This window comes from Tenrec ecaudatus, chromosome 14, assembly GCF_050624435.1.
Source record: "Tenrec ecaudatus isolate mTenEca1 chromosome 14, mTenEca1.hap1, whole genome shotgun sequence".
NCBI classification, from domain to species: domain Eukaryota; kingdom Metazoa; phylum Chordata; class Mammalia; order Afrosoricida; family Tenrecidae; genus Tenrec; species Tenrec ecaudatus.
The window spans coordinates 27,006,121-27,028,299 of NC_134543.1; the positions used below are offsets into that span (position 1 = coordinate 27,006,121).

A 22,179-nucleotide genomic window follows, 5' to 3' on the forward strand; every position below is an offset into this window, starting at 1 on the left:
CCCTTATTGAAGTGGTTCTCCACCTTCCTAAGGCTCTGACCCTTTTATACAGTGCCTCGTGGTGGTGACCCCCAACCACAAAGTTATTGTCGTTGCTACTTCATCACTGTCATTTTGCTACTGTCATGAATCAGGCGACCCCTGTGAAAGGGTCGTTCCACCGCCCAAGGGGTCGCGACCCACAGGTTGAGAACCGCTGTTTGAGAGCCTTGTAATATATTGGTGTAGCTGGTGGGTCACCAGAGTGCCTTAGAGAAGGGATGAAGCTGTGAGAATTCTTTTTTTCCCCCATTCCTCACATATTTGTGGGGAACGAGACGAGACACACAGGTGAGGCAGTGACAAAGCAATCCCTGAAGAAAGGGGCCAGCAGATGGTGCCTAGAGAGGAAGGAACCTTCAGGGACAGGACAGTGGTCATGTAGTGGGAGGTGCCCCTCGGAGGTCCTGTCTCGGAGGTGGTCAAGTGAGGACTGAGAATTCTCCCTCCCACCCCATCCTAATGTCAATAACAATTCCTTTTTAAAAACTCTAATGTAAGCAAAGTGCTGTACTTAGAACTGGATCCAAAAGCCCAAGCTCATTTGCAACCTTGAACAGTAGACTAAATGTTAACTTTCTTTGATCCCTTCTTCTTTTCTGCCCCTGTAACTAACTTTACTTTTCCTTGTTCACACACCCTCAAAAAATAGTAGAGTAACACGCAGTTGACCTGAATCTAAGCCCAGCTTTTTAAGTAGCACCTTATATTTCAGAAATTCAGCCTGCCAACTGTGAATGACAATTTTTGTTCTAGTTTATCTCAGAATTTTCTTATTTAGATTATGCTAGTATAAGAGTCTTTAAGAATGACATTATCAGTGGGATTTTTTCCCATTAAAACTTGAGATCACCAGTAAACACATTTGCATCGCAGACCATTGGTGTAGTAAGCGCTGTTCTAGGAACTAGACGTATCCAGCACTCACTGCCATCGCATCAGTCCTGACTCAGAGTGACCCTTAGGACAGAGTAGGCCTGCCTCTGTGTAACTCTTTCTCCCATGGAGCAGCTGGTGGTCTCAAACTGCTGACCTTGCTGCCATACAGCCACACTAATAGAGTCCAGAGGGACCTTTTATAGTGCTGACACAGCCCAGACTTACTATTTGATAATAGGTGTGGCGGGGTGGTAAGAGGGCCCCTTGGTGGCACACATAGTTTGGGCTTGGATACTAACTGAGAAATCAGTGGCTCGAATCCATTGCAATGGCACCTCGGGAGAGGCCTGCCGAGCTACTTTCATAAATTTATAGCTTCAACCAGAACTAGACAGTATCTTGTCACCACTACCAACTACTCTGAAAGGGATCACCTTGGAAGGTTCTGGAGAGAATGGGAGAAACATGTGGAACAAAACTCAAAATCCTATGAGAAGCCAGACTTAGCAATCAGGTAGAGACTGGTAAAACCCCCAAGACGATGGCCCGTAGTCACCCTTCAGGCCTGGAAATGAGCTCACCCCTGTGGCACAGTTTTCAGCCAAGCAAGGGACAGGTCTGTATCCTTACAGAACAGTAACTCCAGTGAGATACAAACACCTGAGAAGAATCAGACAGTTGAGCTGAAAAGGCAGTATTTACCCCAGGACAAAATTGGGCAAAGTTTGGAGGGGAGGAGGAATGGAAGCAGCACAAGGAGGAAGTGGGATCAGGTGATTGCAATGGATGAGATGAAATCAAGTTTATATGGATTCTTGAATGTGAAATTTAAAAAATTTTAATAAATCATTTTATTGGGGCTCTTAAAGCTCTTATAACAATTCTTACATCAATTGCATCAAGCATATTTGTACATTTGTTGTCATCATCATTTCCAAAACATTTTCTTTCTACTTGAGCCCTTGGTATCAGCTTCCTCTTTCCCCCCTCTCCCTCTCCCACCCTCGTGAACCCTTGATAATCTAGAAATTATTTTAATTTTCCTATTTTATACGATCTACTGTCTCCCTTCACCCACATTTCTGTTGGTCTCCCCCAGGGGTGGGTCGTAGGGTTGATCGATCATTACAATTAGTTCCCCTTTCTCCCCGTCCGCCCCTTTCCTTCTCCCTACCGTCATGGTATCGCTACTCTCTTTACTGGTCCTGAGGAGTTTATCTCTCCTGGATTCTGAGTGTCGAGAGCTCTTGTCTGTACCAGTGTACATGTTCTGGTCTAGCCAGATTTGTAAAATAGAATTGGGGCCATTATAGTAGAGGCAGGAAGCATTAAAGAACCAGAGGATATTGTGTGTATCGTGGGTGCTCTGCCGCTCCCTTGCTGGCTTGTCCCTTCCTGTGATTCTTCCGTGGGGAGGTGTTCAGTTATCTACAGTTGGGCTTTGGGTCTCCATTTCGAACCCCTTCGTTCACATAGAAATGGTTGCTTGTTTTGGGTCTTCTGCTGCCTAGCACATAGACCTGTATCTCTGTCATTATATATTAATATATCTACACATGCACATGCCTATGTTTATACTTCTATAAATGTCTTTTGCCTATTAGTTCTTTCCTCTATTTCCTTTTACTTTCCTCCTGTTCCACTATCATGTTAGACCTTCATTTTGCTCTCTGTACTTCCACTTGGCTACATTGCACTTGATCAGACCCCACCAGGCATTCTATGCCTTTCTGGCCATCAATTTTAGATCTTTCTTTTCTCCCACCTTTTCTTCCACTTCCTCCTCTCCTCTGACCCCCTGGAACTGTCAGTCCCATTGAATGTGAGACTCTTATCTGGTCCATAAACCTTCACTCCGTTCACAAGAAAGTTGTGGAAAATTACAGTGCTATACATTTTACATTTCTGTGCTGTGCATCTCTACTCTGAGATACATGGAGTGGCCATCAGTTGGAATTGACTTGATGTCAGTGAGTTTGGTTTTTTTCAAGGCGGTAAGGTGGGCACACTGATTGCAGCTGATCAGTTGTCCTGGCTGAGTGAGTGTGCAGGAGAACTGACAGTGGGTATGTAAGAATTTGTGTTTCCAGTGCCAGACTAGGAAGGTTGGTAGGCAGTGAGGAGCCGGGGAGTGATGGGAGAGCGTGCCCAGCTGGTGCTCAGTCAGTGTGAAGAATGGAGGACAGAGCCAGCGCTTCTGAATCACTGCGCGGGCAGTTCGTGGACTCCACTTTGTGTGGGAGAATTAGAAAACAGATTCTCCTTCTTAGTGTCTTTGTTGAGGAAACAGAAACGCTTCCAAAATACTGGCGTTTGTAAAGGATTGAAAACCAAACCACACTCACTGCTGGCGATTGCCAACTCTCCGCGACCCTCCTGATAGGACAGGGTAGAACTGGCCCTGCAAGTTTCCAATACTCTGTAACTCTTTTGGGGAAGAGAAAGCCCCGTCTTTGTCCCATGCAAAGTTCGGACCGGTGGACATAAAGAGTGTTGGGGGGGAGGGGCCGTGTAAAGACAGGGAGCAAACAGGCTGATCAAAAAACACTAACTGAGGTTCATAGCAGGAGAAAAGCCGAGAGTCAAGAAGTATTGCTCCAGAAGAGTAGAAACCATGAACCAAAGGTATCCAAATGCAAAGGCATTGCTTCTGAATATATCCGCCACGTGAGTCTGTCCACGTCCGAATGTGCTGCCTCCACCTCTCCATCCCTTCCCTTAAAGAATTGGATGCTTTTCAGTTGACATCACATCAGAATGGCAGTTTGGGCATCTCTGAGGGACCTAAGTCATGTGTCTCTGAAATGCTTTTTGAGTTTTGGAAACAGAAGCCTGAGCGGCAAAACGAGATGGTCGAGAGGCTGCAGTAAGTAACGTTGCCCAACGAAATCCTCTTGTAGGACGGCCCTTGCTACCCTCCAAGAATGAGCCAGGCTCATTGGCGTCGGAAAACTTCATATTAGGCCCTGTGGGTTTTGTTGTTGCTGTCGGGGTTATTTTTGGAGAAAAATATATCAAACTTACCCCTTTGAACTCCCCCCAAAACAGTCACCATGACCTTCTGAGCTGACCTCTCGGCAGATTCCCTTGGAAACCATTGTTTTGCTCGTACCTTTTTTTTTTTTTTTAAAGTTCCCAGCGGGACAAAGACTAAATGATCTGATCCACTGATCATAGAGACCCGTTTAAGCATGGTGCTGGCGGTGGTTTGAATATACCTGTGCATATGTGAACGGGAACTGTAGGAGCAATGCTTTTTTACTTACCCTTGTGCATGAGACAGAGGAGAACCTATATTGTTTGAATTTATTTCCAGAGGTTTTCACAATAGGTAACTTTAATAGTTCCAACTACTAGCTTTTAGAGGGGAAGAAAAGGTGATTCAGCCGACGGTAGATCTTGTCTGTCACAGGGTCTGATCTGATGAGAGAGGCAGGCCAATGGTCAAGTGTTAACCTAGAGAGAGATGAGGGAAAGTACTTGCCCGGCACCATAAATGCAAATTGAACCTTGTCACTTCCTCTTTTCACTTAATGGGTAGGGTTCACTGCTATATCCTTATTTTCTTCCTCATTCCAACTCTTCCAATATAACTCCTGATGCTAGTTCATCTCTGTATGGAAATAGAGTTCTAATTTTCTTTGGGTAGAGTTGAATCATGTCATCCTCTGATAAAGATCTGGATTTGTCCTATTTTGTATAAACTACATATAATTTTGGGAATTCTCTCCCTAGGGATGCTTTAGCTTAGACTATTCATTTTCCCAGTCTGTTTCAGTTCTGTCTTATGTTTGCAGGCTGGTAGTCCAGGAACAAGTGTGTGTGCTACATACTAAGACCTCAACTGATCAAACATTTCCAGTATTTAGATGGAAAGTACTTTAAAAATCTAAGGAGGAAATTATGGTGGATGGGTATTACACTGTCTTGTCTTAATAGTCTCGTCTTGATCTAATATTGTTCTAATATTCATGGCAATGACTACACAGAACTCACAGGCAAATTCATGATTGAAGGGTTTATTAAGGAATTCAACAAGTTGTAATGCCATTGACAAGTGCTCAGGGTTGATTTTTCAGGATATGTCACAAAGTTCTGTTAGTTCTGCTTATATACTCAAAGGGCCATACCGCTCCAGCTTTAAGCCTAAACCCAAAGGCATTCAGCCAACGCTCTGTGGGTCAGCAAGCCCAACTTCCCTAATTAAGTGCCCAGAGGTGCCCCTCCCCACAAGCCAGCCTCCTGCACAGAAGCAGTTTTACTTGCTGTGTGGTTTGGGAAGTCCAAACCTCTTGTTTCTCCTGATGCTCCTCATACAGCTTGTCTTCTGGATCGGGAGGCTCACTGTGCAGGGCTCCTGGGTCTAGAAGACTCTCACTGTCGGGGAAGCCCGCCGCCAGGTTCAGGAAGCTCAATTGTACGGTTAAGATATATAAAGATTATAGTAAAGTCATACAGATAGGAGAGATGGGAGAGAGTAAAATAAAGACACCAGACACATTTCATGGTAGCATGCTCACCTCTTGAACATCCATGATCTCAGCAGCCAGCTCCATGCACAGTATGGGCAGAGAGGGCAGGAGGGGTCTCTCTTTATTTCTGGCCAAGGCCCATATATACTTAGGGGGCGTGATTACAGGTAACCTTCATGGATCTAACGACCCACGTGACGTTTCCACATAGGCCTCTCAAACTTGACAGGTCTAAAACTGAGTGCACACATCCCCACGTCCATTAATGACCGCTCTCTTCTGCCAGTTGCTCGACCAGAGACCTTGGCGTTGCACTTGATTCTCCTTCCTGTAACATGCCACAAATGGGCCCTCAGCAGATCCTGACTCAGCCGTTTCTCGTTCCACCCTCCCTCACTTCCTGCTGACATCTCCTGCTGCCTGATTCCGTCTTCATCCTGGTGCAGCCACACTGGCCCCTGGGCTGGTCCTTAGGTGTGCCACACACCCATCTACCCCTCTGTCCTGCACTGGCTGCGCACCCTCCACGCCCCCAAGCTCATCTCACCCAGTGTGCTAGTAGGCCCCTCCCTCCCTTTCATCCTCGATTCCGCCCTGGACACACACCGGCACTTTGCAGCTCTTTTCAAGGCTTGGATTTGGTTTCCATTAGCATTTCTCACTATAAAACACACTTTATGTTTTGTATACTTATCTTCTACCGGAATTCAAGTTCCACAGGGGCAGAGGTTTTTGTTAGCTTCTTGTTGATGGCTTCGTGCTAGAAGAGTGTTTTGCACATGTTAGACACTCAGTAAACATTTGTTTAATCCTGTGACTGGTAATAATAGCACTGGCGTTGATATTCTTTTGAAATCATGTATTTATTGTGGTCAGGTGTGTGTGTGTGGGGTACATACACAGGCAAATACACAAATGATTCGTGTTTAGATGTAAGAAAAATACTGGTATTTAATCTAAGCTTCTCTTTATGCTTCCAAGCAGGGAAGCGGCTTCCTGCCGCGATGTAAACACGGGAAAGAACAAGCAGTAACGTGCCTTATGTGAACAGTAGGGGAGGTCTTAAGACACCGCGGGTCAACGGTTTCAGGTCAGCAGTTGAATACCCTTCCACAGTGTATTTCACAATACATACCCCCCATTAGGTAGACATAAAAACAGAATTGGTGATTGGTAAAATAAATATTCCTAGCTAAATAAGGCTTTTTGACCATAAGATAACTCTCCATTTCCAACACTTTTTAAGGTGGAAATATTGGGCATATAAAATTTCTGTTGAAGTTTTAAAACACTTTTGTCATATTTCAGCTTTTCTACACTTGCTCTAAGCCAAAAGTCCGAGAAGTGATCAGCCTTTTATAAGTAGCTTATTAAGTATCCTTCCATAGAAAAGCCATAACCTACATAAGAATTCAAAGCACTTCTGGGCTTTGCTCACTAGCTTGTGTTTGGTATGAACTATTGTGATTATTGTCCTGAAATGCCTCAGAGCAGTGCTGTAACAATGTCCCGGGAAAAGGTTGGAGCGGGCAGCCTTGGGCTCTAGGGGCGGAGCTCCTTCCCAGCCTGGAATGTGCTTTAGCGCCATCTGCCAGTTTGGATTCTTTTGTGAGCAGATGTTAGCTTCACATATACCACACCACAAACACACAATGTTAGGCCCTTATTGGATAAGTGGTTCATGAAAATTCTCCCTGTGTGTGTGTGTGTGTGTGTGTGTGTGTGTGTGTGTATGTGTGTGTGTGTGTGAAGTCTCTTGCTAAGGCACAGCACTTTGCCTCTGTTTACCCGGCACAGCCGAGGAAGGAGGGGTAAAGGAATGGGAGCAGCAAATGGCCCGTGTGGCTAAGGACTTCTTTCTAGAAGCAACTGCTTCCCTTGCCACAGGACCAGAATAACCAAGGAATGTGCCTGGCTACCCTCACTGAATGTGTTGAGCAAAGATCCCACAGAAGAGTTCTGATTTTAAAATGGAGGGGGAAAAGTGCAAATCTTCACAGAGTTCAGACATTCGGAACAATGGCTCTCAACCTTCCTCATGCCACGGCCCTTTCATACAGGTCCTCAGGTTGGGGTGACCCCCCAACCATAAAATTATTTTCGTTGCTACTTCATCACTGTCATTTTGCTCCTGTCATGAATCAGGCGACCCCTGTGAAAGGATCGTTTGACCCCCCCAAAGGGGTCGCAACCCACAGGTTGAGAACCGCTGCTCTAGAACTTTGGCGGATTGATGAACCCTGGAAAACATTGCCCTGAGATAATCTCCAGGCCTTAAACCAGGGAGCACCCTTGAAGTGTTCTTAAAGTGAGCCGATGGTTTGCTTTCACGGGTGAAGAATGCCCTCCTTGAACCTGAACGCTGGTCTTTTGAGCACTCCCTCCATGGAAGCACACGGACAGTAGCCGCTCATTAGAGAGGAAATTTAAGGGGGAATGAATGAGTGTATGTTAATTGGGAAGAACAACTGGGAAAGGAGGATTAAGATGATCACACAGTTGAAGACTGGAATCAGTGTCATTGGATTGTACATGTAGCACTTAGTAAGTTGGTATATGTTCTGTGTGTATTCTCAACAACTAAAATAAAATACATTTCAGAAAAGATTAATTTGGGGAAATTTTTAGATCTTTGCAATACTGAGTGTTTTCATACAGGGACATGGTATTCTTTTTTTACCCCAGTTGTCTTTGATATCCATTAATAAATGTTTTCAGTTTAAAAAACAAAAAAACTGAAGTGGGTGTAAACAAACCCAGGGACAAAGGAACAACAAGTGATCTAAAATCAATGGCAAGGAGAGCGTGAGATGCCTGGTAGGGCTTGATCAAGGGCAATGTAACTGAGAGGAATTACTGAAACCCAGATGAAGGCCAAACATGATAGTGGGACAAGAGGAAAGTAAAAGGAAATAGAGGAAAAAACTAGAAGGCAAATGGGCATCTATAGAGGTCTAAATACAGGCACGTACATATGTAAATATATTTATATATAACGATAGGGAAATAAATCTATGTACATATATTTATATGTTAAGTATTAAGGTAGCAGACAGACATTAGGCCTCCACTCAAGTACTTCCTTAAGGAAAGAACACTTTGTTCTAACAACCTGGCATTCCGTGATGCTCAGCTTCCAGACATGATCACTGAAGACAAAATGGGTGCGTAAAGCAAATGTGGTAAAGAAAGCTGATGGTGCCTGGCTCTCAAAAGATATAGTGCCTGAGGTCTTAAAGGCTTGAAGATAAATAAGCAGCCATATAGCTAGACCAGAGCATGTGCATGGGTACAGACAAGAGCTGGAAACACGGAATCCAGGACAGATAAACCCTGCAGGACCAATTATGAGAGTAGTGATACCAGGAGGGGAAGGGGAAGGTGGGAGGAGAAAGGAGGAACCGATCATAAGGATCTGTATATAACCTCTCCCTGGGGGACAGACAACAGAAAAGTTGGGTGAAGGGAGACATTGGTCAGTGTAAGACATGAAAAAAAAATTAATAAATTATCAAGGGTTCATGAGGGAGGGTGGGGGAAGGAGTAGGGAAAATGAGCTGATACCAAGGGCTCAAATAGAAAAAATGTTTTGAAAGTGATGATGGCGACAAATGTACAAATGTGCTTGATATGGATGTAGGGATTGTGATCAGAGGTGTCCGAGCCCCCAATAAAATGACTTTTAAAAAAAAGTGCTTTGCTAAACAAAAGTATTTAATTTTCTTGTAAGATCTGTTAATATGTCATTAAAAACTTCCTGCAGCAACCCTTATTTTTGAATTATACTTTCTTTGCTGAGATAAACGTATCGGGTGTGCTAAGTAGTAAGAAGCAATACAGAGAACCCTGTTACTGACTTTCTCTCTATGAAAACATCTTGCAACATTTAATCCAGTGTCACAACCAAGATATCGACACAGATAACAGGCCAGATACAGAACATTACCACAGCGTCTCTCATTGTCTTTTTCATTAGCACACCAAGCCCATCTTTCTCCCCAGCCTACTGGCAGCACCTAGTCTGTTTTCCATGCCTAGACTTTTGCCATTTCAAGGATGTTATCTAAATGGAATTATAGTACATGTGACTTGATGAGATTGGCTACTTTGGCTGAGCATAATTCCCAAGACATTCATCCAGATTGTTGCATGTGTTAATAATGTATCGTTTTAAGGCGTAGCTGTTCACTGGTTGGAGGGCATCTGGTTTGTTGCCAGTGGTTGGTTATTATGATTGACAGTGTTAGGAACTTTCGCGTGTGAAGGTAGGTTTTCAGATTGCTGTGGGATCAGTGGCTGGGCTGCAGTTGCTGAGTCCTGGGAAAGTTACATGTTTACTTTTTAAAGAAACTGCCCATCTCGTTTGCAGGGGGCTGTGCTATTGTGCATTACCTTTCGCATGTATGAGTCATTGCAGTTCCCGTCATCATTGCCAGTGTTTGAGGCTGTCACTCAGTTTTTCTTTCACACATTCTGATAGATGGGTGGTGAAATCTCACTGGGAATTAGTTAGTGTTTCCCAAGTGACTGATGATGGAGAACATATTTTTAAAAAATCATTTTATTGGCGACTTGTACAATTCATCATAATCCACACATCCATCCATTGTGTCAAGCGCATTTATACATTTGTTGCCATCATCAGTCTCAAAACATTTGCTTTCTACTTGGGCCCTTGGTACCAGTGCCTCATTTTCTCCCCTTCCCCCAAGAACCCTTCATAATTTATAAAATTTTTTTTTCATGTCTTACACTGACCGATGTCTCCCTTCACCAACTTTTCTGTTGTCTATCCCCCAGGGAGGGGGTTATATGTAGATCCTTGTAATTGGTTCCTCCTTCCTTCCACCCTCCCGGTATCGCCACTCTCACCACTGGTCCTACAGAGTTCATCTGTCCTGAATTCCCTGTGTTTCCAGTTCCTATCTGTACCAGTGTACATCCTCTGGTCTAGCCAGATTTATAAGGTAGAATTGGGATCATGATAGTGGGGGGTAAGAAGCATTAAACAGCCAGAGGAAAGTTGTATGTTTCATTGTTGCACACTGCACCCTGACTGGCTCATCCCCTCCCTGAGACCCTTCTGTAAGGGGATGTCCAGTTGCCTACAGATGGGCTTTGGGTCCCCACTCTGCACTCCCCCTCATTCACAATGATGTGATGTTTTATTCTTTGATGCCTCCTACCTGATCTCTTTGTCACCTCGTGATCACACAGGCTGATGTACTTCTTCCATGTTGGCTCTATTGCTTCTGAGCTAGATGAGTGCTTGTTTACCTTCAAGCTTTTAAGACCCCAGATGCTATATCTTTTTATAGCTTTCTTCACCACATTTGCTAATGTACCCATTTGTCTTCAGCGATCGTGTTGGGAAGGTGAGCATCATGGAATGCAAGTTTAATAGAGCAAAGTGTTCTTGCCTTGAGGGGGTACTTGAGTGGAGGCCCAATGTCCATCTGTTACCTTAATACTAAACCTATAAATACATGCACATAGATCTGTTTACCCATCATCACATATAAATATATGTACATATATACATGCCTGTTATCAGACCTCTGTAAATGCCCTTTGCCTCCTAATTCTTTCCTCCATTTCCTTTTACTTTCCTCTTACCTCACTATCATGCTCAGCCTTCATTTGGGTTTCAGTAATTCCTCTTGCTTAATTACACTTGTTCACGCCCTACCAGACTTCCTACACCCTCCTCGCCACCAATTTTGTAATGCTTGTGTTCCCTTGCCCCTGGACTTGTTAACACCACATCCTTTCTCCCACCTCCCCCTCTCCCATGTCCCCCCAGAACCATCGGTCCCACTGTTTTCTCCTCCAGATTGTTTATCCAGCCTATCTTATCTAGAGAGACCTACAGAGATAATAATATGCACAAAAATAAGAGAGGAAAATAAAGGAACAAAAGAAAACAAGACAACAACAGCAAACCCAATGACATAAAAAAGAAAAGCCTGTAAATAGTTCAAGGACTGTTTGTTGACCTTTAGGAGTGTTTTCCGGTTGAGTCTGATGGGGTGCCATGCCCTGGCCCCAAAGTCAATCGTTGGTATTCCCTGGGGACTTCTTGCTCTGCTACCTTTGCTGTTCTGCCTCTGTGTGTGTGTGTGTGGGGGGTCAGATCGGGTCCACACTTGTCTCCAGTGTTGTCCCCTGTCTCGTAGTGGGGCTGGCCATATGGTCCTCTCTGTGCATTGGCTGCTCTGAGCAGGGATATCATCCTCAAGGCTTGGTGGACCAGGATGTGCTCCACTCTTTCTTTCTCCCCCTTCATTTGCTCCCGTGTGCTCTGATCAGACATGTCCCTCTCCCTGAGCTGTAGCTTCAGTGCTGTCCTCTGAAGTGAATTCTTCTTGGGGGAGGGGTGGCTGTCCCACTAGTTGGGATTGGGGCCGGCCCCTCAGACCTCTCTACTGGTTCCCTGCTTCATTCTGGTAGGAGAACATCTTTTCATTGCTTATTTGCCACCTCTTTCCTCTTGTCTCTGAAATGTCTCTTCCAATTTGTTGCCCATTTTCTACTTGGATTGTGGTTTGTTGTTTAAATTATTTTATTGTGGGCTCATACAACTCTTATCACAATCCATACATACATACAATGTTCTAGGTTTTTTAAAAAACTGTTAAGTTTTGAGAATTCTTTGTACATTCCGAGCACTAATCTTTTGTCAAGTGGATCCATAAGTTCAAATATTTTATTTCTGTCTCTCATCCTCTTACCAGGATCTTTCACAGAGCAAAAGTGTCTTAATTTTGAGGAAGTCCAATTTGCTAGATAATTCGTTTAGTGCTAGTATCAGAACTAAGAGGGGGTACCCCACCAAAATTCGAATACCCCACCCCAACTATGTATTTAAATTTTTTTTTTACACAAACAACTTTATCACCTTCAAAATGCTCTCCAGTATACTTAATACATTTGTCAAATCTGCGATTCCGTTCTTGGACACATTTTTCAAATTCAGCTGTTTGGACGGCTGACAGCACCTCCCTCGTTTTTTTCTTCACCTCTTCTATGTTGTCAAATCACTCTCCTCTCTTGTCACTCTGCATCTGAGGAACCAAAAAGCAGTCACACCGAGCCAGGTCAGGTAAGTTAGGTATGTGAGGCAAGAGAGGCTTGCTGTTTTTTGTCAAAACTGACGCAAGGAGGTGGCTGTGTTTGTAGTTACATTCCATGGTGGCAAAACCCCGTCTGTCATAAATCAGGTCTTTTGTTGCACGCTGTTATGCAATCATTTCCGAACCTCTTAAATAGAAGCTCGATCTTTTCAGAACCTCTAAATAGAAAGCTTGATTAACAGTCTGACCTGGCGGAATGAACTCCAAATGCACTATCCCCTCACAGTGATGGATTTGCCTAGGTCAGGATCATGGGGATTTTCTTCCATTCTGTCCCCCTGATAGTCTTAAAGTTTTACATTGTTCATTTATGCGTGTGACCATTTTAAGCTAATTTTTTGTTTAAGGTGTGAGGTTGAAGTTTATATTTTGCTTATTAGTGTCCAATTGCCTCAGCCAGAAGGTTGTTTTAAGAATAAATATGCCATTTAAAGGAAGCCTGTGAATGTCTAAATGTCTCATCTATTTTTGTTTTGTATGTAAATATGTGTGCCATTACTTTTCTTAGCAATTTAAATAGAAGTAAAGTTATTTCACGATTCTGATTGTACATCCTGCTGGAAGGCCGAATTACCAAGCTCTCCAGTTGGCCTCCTTTCCCAGCTGGTCTCCGGGGCCTGAGCTCAGAGAACCTGAGCCAGCGTGGGGCCATCCATCATTTTGATGTTTCCCAGGCACCGAAACATCTTTGCGCAAGGGTTTCCAAGCTTTTGACCCTGACATCAAACAGTGATCGTTTGCCTCGGTTTGTGCTCAGGCTGGGGCGGGATGATCTCTACTCTGTTGAGATTGGTGCCTCAGACACAGACTTGAGTTGGAGCCACTCCAGTAAGATTTGCACTAAGCGTTCTTACTGGAATAATGGGAGGAGTCACGTTGGAATAGCACTAGCATCACAGTTTCAGTTCTTTCCTTGAATCCTCATGTGCCGACTTCTTTGAACTTGGACAACAGTGGGGGTGACTTTACTAAATATGGCTTTCTCGTCAGTAGAGACACGGCATGTGCCTCTGAAACAGCTGTGTCTCAGGGGGGTAGACTGAGCTCATACTGGGACATTTCAGCAAACCCAGGGGAGTAGGCACTTATAAAACTGTAGATGCTGGAGCAGTGAAGTTGGAGGCTCCATCCCCCACCTGAGCCATCACCGCAAATTAGGATACTGCCCCAGCCTTGAATACTGCAGGCTCGTTCACCACCGCCCTTCCCATCTGGAAGCTCCACCGGAGACTGAGCAACATGGAGCTGAACAGATGTTGTCAATGTGAAGGTCAGCCACCACTTGCCTCTACCAAGCTCATGGCCACCAAGTCAGTTCTGACTCTGGTGACCCTACAGGGCAACATCAAATGCCCCTGTGGGTTTCCAAGGCTATTCATTCTGTATGGGAGTAGAAAGCAGCCTCCTCTTTCTCCTGAGGGGAAGCTGGTGGTTTAGAAATACTGACCTCGCAGATAGCAGCTCAACCACTATACCACCAGGGCGCTACACTGGTGCCAAAAAAGATGACCTCTGCCTTTCAAGTCTAGGATGTGTTTCCCCCTAGTAGACTCTATCTCACCATAAGGTTGTCTTAGGAATAGAGTTGTTACCTCTCCGTGTGTGTGTGTGTGTGTGTGTGTGTGTGTGTGTTTGTGGGGTTGGGGTGGTGGGTCAGACCTGTGCTGGAAGGAAGGACAGTTGGATGGACAAAGGCCATTAGGAGCACGGCAGTCGCCAGGTGCTCTGAATGGAATGGAGGGTGTTTCCGAGTGACGTGGCAGCATTGCATCTTGAGACTGTGGGCTGAGGAAATGTGGACTGCTCCCAGCTGCCCCCAGCTAGCTGCCTCACTGCGCAAGCCACGCAGCCTGTCAGAAAACAGGAGCAAAGGCAGCTTCGGCGTGCATCCCACTCCCTGCACGGACTGCCCTGGTCTTGCAGAGCCGGGTTCTTCCTTGTTTCATCCCCCTGTCCCTGGAGGTTACTGCTCAGCACAGGTTTATTCAGTGACGGAGCAAGTGAGTATTAGCTTGTCCCGCCCGAAGTCATTCTTCATGACTAAACCGAGGGGAGGGCGCAGAGGGCCAGGGTGAGGATGCACAGGGGTGGGGTGGGCTGAGGGTGAGGGTGAGGCGGCCAGTGCTGGCAGAGACTTAGTCTTTGGTGTATCCCGAGACTAACAAGGATCCAGTATCTAAGGAGTGTGAATGAAAAGATAATAAGCCCTCTGGTCTAGCCCCAGCCCCAAAACACTGAGAATGTACGAGCTAGTTTGGGAAATGGATGCATGCATCATCTGGAATCGGAACCCCGCCACTTTCCTTCTTCATGACTAGACTGTAGAAAGTGCCGTTAGCTGTCCTTCAGATGTGTCCACCGAATCTTGTCAGTGCAGTGCAAGCCACTACCCCGAGCACTAGCTAACAAGCCAAAAGCTAAAAGTTCATCTCTCTCACCGTTTGGCCCCGTGGCGTTTGTTCTTGAAGTTCCCTGTGTGAGCTTCCCTCCTTCACTCCATTCCAGTCTGTTCTCTTATCAGCGAGTTAATCATTCTCTCGGTCTCTTACCTCATCCCTTCCCTTCTCACCACACACAGCTATGTCATGCTTATCTGGCTTTACCCCAAGGCTGTGGGGGAAAAGCTCTCTTCAGTTGAGCCTGTTGCTGCAGCCCCTGTTGTTTCTTGAAGTTCATGACCAGACTCTACAAGCTTTTTCTGATGTGCATATAGCAGAAAAAAAACACATAGCTCTTGGTTTGTATTAAAAATTTGTCTATGAAACAAGCAAGAGATCCTTGCATCTAGAACAAATTCAGGTTGAGTCTAGAGGGAGGTCAACTGACCAAGTATCACATCTGATCCAGCATAACCAGGATTACCATGATGGCAAGGTTGTTTCCATGACAAAACTTCTTCCCTGGCTTTTAAAATATTGATGGTGGTCCTTTTCTCTTACTCATTGTTTGTTTTTGTTCTTTATTGTTTCTGCTGGGTTTACTAGTTTGTAAAGCACAAGAGTGGCTGCGTAGAGGTAGATAATGATAGATGCAGGAGTTTGTGGGGGTGTAGGGTTGGGGGTGTTGGAGATTGGGAGGGCGAGGGACTTAGGGAGTGGACAATGAAGGTGGGAGGAGGAATGAGCACTAGAACCGAGGTGGTTACACAACTCATTTTAAAGGTGATTTAATCGTGAGGGAAAAAGAAGGAAAATGTTCTGAAATTGTTGCAGTAATGATTGTACAATTCCTGATATTATTGAACTTTTGTATTGTGTGATGTGTGGATTAAGTGCCAATAAAACTTAAAAAGAATTTCACTCTTTTAAAAAAGGGGTCCATGGGATGTTATGATATCTATACGCGCTCCCAATAAAAAGATTTTTAAAATGTGTCCACGAGGGAATATTTAATGCCTTGAATATTAGTGTGTCATATTTAGAAAGATAAGAAAACGAGATGGTCAATACTGTGGGTTGGTAAATGTAAATTGAAGAGAGTTCAAACCAAGCCGCTGCTGTGGAGCTGATTCCAACACATGTCCACGCTGTAGGATGAGTCCAGCACCTCCGGGACGTCCTGCTCTTTGTATTTTCCTCTGGGGAATAAATGCATGGTGAGTCCTGGTTAGCCATTTCTGTCTTCTGCTCCTATTCCAAAGGCCCTTATACTTTAAAGAATAAATGTTCCAGTGTGGCAGCCATTCATCTGTGGACGTTTTCTCTCGTTAGGGGCTGGTGTTGTCAGTGTTCCCTGACTCATGGTCCCCGTGTGATGCAGACAGAACCGCTGCACGGGCTTTTCAAGCCTGTGACTGCAGAAGCAGCCCACTAGAATTGTCTTCCGAGGCACCTGTGAGTGCGTTTAGACTTAACCTTTAGAGCACCAAGGCTCCATTTCCTGTCCCAAGGAGTGTCAACAGTCCACGCCCTTGAAAAAGAGATGTCTCAGCTGCTGCAGTTGGAGTGCTTTCTGGCCCAGCCTAGCTTTATTTAAGGAGGTTTGATCTCTGGTGAGCTTTATTGAATAGTCACCTCAGAGTTCAATGGCATTGAAGGTTATCAATTTAAAAGTTATAACTAAGGTCTTCTTTAGAAATGAAAGTCATAACATTTTAAGCTTGAGGGCTTTTGTGTAGCTTATACCTAGCCTAGATCTGAGGCCTGGAAGCTCAGCAGTTTGTTGACTACAGTAGAACTCCAAACCAAACCAACCCACCAAACTCACTAACATTGAGCCAATTCTGACTCTTGACAGTCCCATAGACAGAGTAGAACTGCCCCTGTGGGTTTCTGAGACTAAATCTTTACCGATTTAGAGAGTCTCATCTTTCTCCCGCAGAGCAAGTGGTGATTTTCAATGGCTGACCTTGGGTTAGAGCTATGGTACAAATTCCTTTATTTTCTCTTCCCTTCAAGAGTAGACATAAATCTCATGTTCACTGGTCATATGTTCTCTGGCCACAAGGTCATACATATGGGGTGGGCATAGCTGCATTCATTTCAACTCTACTGTAAAGCGATCTTACTGACTTAAATTGTAATGTAATTTCATTTGAGGGAGCGACAGGGGGACTTTATGTCCCTGGACAGGAGAGAAAGACCCTGGGGAGGTAGCTTCCTATAATCTCCTTTCTAGTGTTTCTGCTGTATCATTTTTCTCTGAATTTGTTTTGTTTTGACCCTTGAAAATCTGTAGAGGATGGGAATCTAATTTTGGAAATTTCTTTCTGGTTTGAAACAGCAGATTCCCCTAATAAATTATGGGTGCAGTGTTTGCGAGGTTACTAAAAGGGGAACCCACGTAAAGGGTGAATTGTACTACAGAGCTCTCTTTTTATAAACTCCCAGCCTGTGTTAAGTTGACGTCTTTGACAGTGTATTCGTGCAGTCAGATGGTTATGTGAAACCAGCCAGTATAGGCCAACCAGCAAAGCTAGATGACTTTTGCCAGACTTGAGTTGCTTTAACATAAATGATAAACAAGTGATAAATCAGAACACTGATACCTTCCCAAATATGTACTCATCAGTTGTTGTTCGGTGCCTTCTACTTGGTTCCGACTCATAGTAACCCTCTGTCCAACGTGATGAAAACACTGCTACGTGGTCTTGCACCGTCCTCATACTTGTCTCATACTTGAACCCATTGTGTGAGGCACCGTGTCATTCCATCTTGTTGAGGGCCTTCCTCTCTTGCTGCCCCTCCAAACATGCCCTTCTCCAGGGACTAGTCTCTGAGACAACATGTTCAAAATATCTAAGACAGAATCTTGCCATCTTTGCCTCTGAGGAGCATTGTGACTGTACTTCTTCCAAGACATACCTTTTGTTCTTTTGACAGCCCATGGCACTTTCACTATCCAGTCTTCTTTGGCATTCCTTATTCACTCTCCAACCTTCACACGCATATGAAGCCATTGGAAATACCATGGCCTGGGGCAAGGACTCCAGAGTCCTCAAAGTAACATCCGTGCTTTTCAACACTTAAGAAGCTGTGTGCAGCAGATTTACCATATAACATAAGTGATTACAATCGACCTCTCCTTCTCAGATGTTCTTCGCAATATGAAAAGGGTTTTTTGTTTTTAATGTAACTCAGTTAAATGTATAGCATTCATCATTTGTTGGCAGGACTTTGTGTCATTGTATCAGGACTTCGAAAACTTCTATACCAGGAACCTCTACATGAGGATCAGAGACAACTGGAACCGGCCCATCTGTAGCGTGCCTGGGGCCAGAGTGGACATCATGGAGCGGCAGTCTCAGGACTACAACTGGTCCTTCAGGTGAGGCTGGGGCAAAGCTCTTCTGAGAACAAGGAATGGTTTGCCTTTGAGGAAATAGTTGATGGCAATGGGATTGTTCTCTCCAAGCCCGTCACAGCTGAGAGAGCACCGTACCATGAAGAGCTGCTGCATATTGCTCATCGTTGTGGCGACTTTTAAAATATAGTTTTCTATCACATTTGATAGCATGTTGGATTCGAGTTGAAAGGGAAAAAAATTTGGCTTGTTAAAGAAAAACTCTCCTTTCTATTAATGCCACTTACCAAAATCAAGTGTTTGACTTTATTTCTAGATAATTTTGATTATATTCAAGGACATATGGTGTGTTTTCACTTAAATGATTAGATGTTTTATAAATATTATTATTAGAAATATTTTTCTTGTTTTGTTAATTATTTGAAATATTTTAATTATTCAATCATTATTAAATTAGTAAATCATTATTTAAAATTTTTTTAAATTAAATTTAATTTTTTTAACAATTTATTGGGGCTCATACAATTCTTATCACAGTTCATACATATACATACATCAGTTGTATAAAGCACATCTGTACAGTCTTTGCCCTAATCATTTTTTTCTCCTCTTTTCTTTTTTTACATTTTATTAGGGACTCATACAACTCTTATCACAATCCATACATATACATACATCAATTGTATAAAGCACATCCATACATTCCCTGCCCCAATCATTCTCAAAGCATTTGCTCTCCACTTAAGCCCCTTGCATCAGGTCCTCTTTTTTTTTCCCCTCCCTCCCTGCTCCCCCCTCCCTCATGTGCCCTTGGTAATTTATACATCGTTATTTTGTTAAAATATATTTTTAAAGACATAATCCAACATGGAAGTTTACTTTGTAAACACACCTCTGTTCCTCCGAAATATAGCAGCAAATATACTACTGTAGAGTCAGTCCGACTCATTGCCACCCTATACAGGGGTCCCAAGGCCATGCATCTTGATCCTGATGAGTGGTTGGTGGGTTTGAGCCACCAATCTGGATTAGCCCAATGTTTACCCAACAGCACCACCAGGGACAAAATATGCGCCCCAACAGGTTTTCCTTGATTCCTGGAGGTGACCCTTGTTTATTATTGTGTGTTGTATTATCAATTATCCCTCTAGATGTTTTCAGAGGGGTGTGTGTGTAGCGTATCTGCACATTTTGGTTATGCTGAGGTAGATTTTGACGGCCTGAGCAGGGTCTTACTGTTCAGGAGCCGCAGTGGCGCAGTGGTTAGCCCTGGGTTTGAGCCCACCCGGCAGCTCTGAGGAAGAAAGCTTTGGTGATCTGCCCTCATGAAGGTCACAGCCCTGAGAACCCGAAGGCCCGTCGGCTCTGCCAGATGGGTTGCTGTGAATTCCACCTCAGAGCAGCAGCACCCAAGATCAGCAATTTAATAGATTATCGCACAACTTGAGTGCGTGTGTGTTTTACCTATAACATACTGGTAACATCCTTCTCGTGTATATTCAGGGCCTGTTCATTGCTTGAAGGTGCTCCATAGTATTTGATAGTATAAATATATGTGCCATGTCTAGCCGACTGGACCCAGTTACGCTGTGTTAATCACAGAATCTCATGGAGTCCACACAGCAGTGATCTATTTCCTGTTCATGCTTCGTGTTCTTCTTAGCCTGGCGGGGCCTGTAATCTATGTTGTCGCCCTTCAGGGTCCCAGCTGGCTCTACTCCCCTCTTGTGGAATGTCGTTGGTCTCAGGTCCTGGGGAAGGAACGGGGCACACTGGGCAGCGACTCTTGAGGGTTCTTAAACCCAGATCTCTGCGCCTCAGCGTGAGTGTTGCTGAAGACAGGAGCATATTCCTCTTTTCATGGGTCAGTTCTACCAAACTGCCCTCCCTTAAGAGTTGTCCTGATTAATTTTGTTTACACTGCATAGACTATCCTGGCCAACATGAGTATGGTCAGTTTTGCCATCTACTAGTATGAAAGTGGGTGTTTTGTTTCAACTTTCATTTCTCCAGTTAGTGGAGCGTTTGAGCTTCTTTTCATGTGGATATCACAGGTTCCTAAGCTTAGTTGGCCTTCCACCCTTTTTGCAGGAAAAAAATTACTCAGCTCCCCACCTGGCAATTAAAAACTTTTATAATTTAACCCATAATCCAAGATAAAGTATCAGGCACCAAACTCACTGCCATTGAGTCAGTACTGACTCATAGTGACCCCTGGTGGGTTTCTGAGACTGCATCTGTTGATGGGAGTGGAAAGCCCAGTCTTACTCCCATGGAACCACCGGTGGTTCCAAACTGCTGACCGTGTGGGTGGCAGCCCAGTGCGTAGCTGCTACAGCACACCGCCAGAGCTCCGAAGGTAAGTGTCGGTGCCTGCTTTTGCTGCCCCTGGTATCATCCCAGCACTGCCCAGGGGCGGTGCTGCCCACTTGGAGAAACACTGATGGGCATCATGTTCTTCCTGCTGTAGTTGTATTGCTAGGACATTTCCTCTCTCATCTGGTGTGCTCATGAATTTAATGAACTTTCATTCATTCTATTGAAACACAGGTACACAGGGAATATAATCAAAGGTGTTATAAACATGGGTTCCTACAACTATCTTGGGTTTGCGCAGAACACGGGATCATGTCAAGAAGCGGCCTCTGAAGCCCTCAAGGAGTACGGTGTTGGGGTGTGCAGCACGCGGCAGGAAATCGGTAAGTTTAGGTTACCTTGGGCTTGCTGTGGTTTTGCTGTTTAGCTTTAAAAATTACCTCAGGGCAGAAGTTTGAGGGGTTCATCCTCCTGCATCGCTCCAGAAAGTCAGGTGCTCCTGATCACTTGCAACCCTTTTCTGAAATTTCCCCCTTTTGATCAGAATTTCTTCTATGTCATTTTTAAAATCAAAACATTCAGTAACGGAATTAAAAAAAAACATTCAGTAACGGTAGCCAGATACTATCCAGTTCTTCTGGTCTCCTGACAAAGGAGGCCTGTAGCCACAGTCTCTGTGTCCTCCTCCTCTTCCTGCCTCGGTAGCTCCAGGTGACTAGAGACCTATTGCTATGCCTTGGATGGTGCTTGCAAACCGCAGGCACGACACAGCCAACTAGTAGGTAGAACAAAACTGCTAAACAAGTTATTAGGTCAATTAACTAGATGTCTCATCAAACCATGACCTCCAAAGCAAGGAACCAAGTCCCCAGAGGGGTTGGTTGTACATAAGCACCAAGTCCCCAGAGGGTTGGTTGCACATAAGCACCAAGTCCCCAGAGGGTTGGTTGCACATAAGCACCAAGTCCCCAGAGGGGTTGGTTGCACATAAGCACCAAGTCCCCAGAGGGTTGGTTGCACATAAGCACCAAGTCCCCAGAGGGGTTGGTTGCACATAAGCACCAAGTCCCCAGAGGGTTGGTTGCACATAAGCACCAAGTCCCCAGAGGGTTGGTTGCACATAAGCACCAAGTCCCCAGAGGGTTGGTTGCACATAAGCACCAAGTCCCCAGAGGGTTGGTTGCACATAAGCACCAAGTCCCCAGAGGGTTGGTTGCACATAAGCACCAAGTCCCCAGAGGGGTTGGTTGTACATAAGCACCAAGTCCCCAGAGGGTTGGTTGCACATAAGCACCAAGTCCCCAGAGGGGTTGGTTGCACATAAGCACCAAGTCCCCAGAGGGTTGGTTGCACATAAGCACCAAGTCCCCAGAGGGGTTGGTTGCACATAAGCACCAAGTCCCCAGAGGGTTGGTTGCACATAAGCACCAAGTCCCCAGAGGGTTGGTTGCACATAAGCACCAAGTCCCCAGAGGGTTGGTTGCACATAAGCACCAAGTCCCCAGAGGGGTTGGTTGTACATAAGCACCAAGTCCCCAGAGGGTTGGTTGTACATAAGCACCAAGTCCCCAGAGGGTTGGTTGTACATAAGCACCAAG

The 22,179-nt window shown here is 44.7% G+C and overlaps 1 protein-coding gene across 2 annotated transcripts in view; it reads left to right on the forward strand.

The window, feature by feature from the left end:
• Positions 1-22,179, forward strand: part of SPTLC2 (serine palmitoyltransferase long chain base subunit 2) — a 100,527-nt gene that overhangs the window by 26,823 nt on the left and 51,525 nt on the right. For both annotated transcript variants that reach the window (XM_075531085.1, XM_075531084.1), the window contains exons 3-4: positions 18,135-18,289; positions 20,816-20,964. In XM_075531085.1, coding sequence (XP_075387200.1) covers positions 18,135-18,289; positions 20,816-20,964 — 304 coding nt within the window. The remainder of the gene's footprint in view (positions 1-18,134; positions 18,290-20,815; positions 20,965-22,179) is intronic.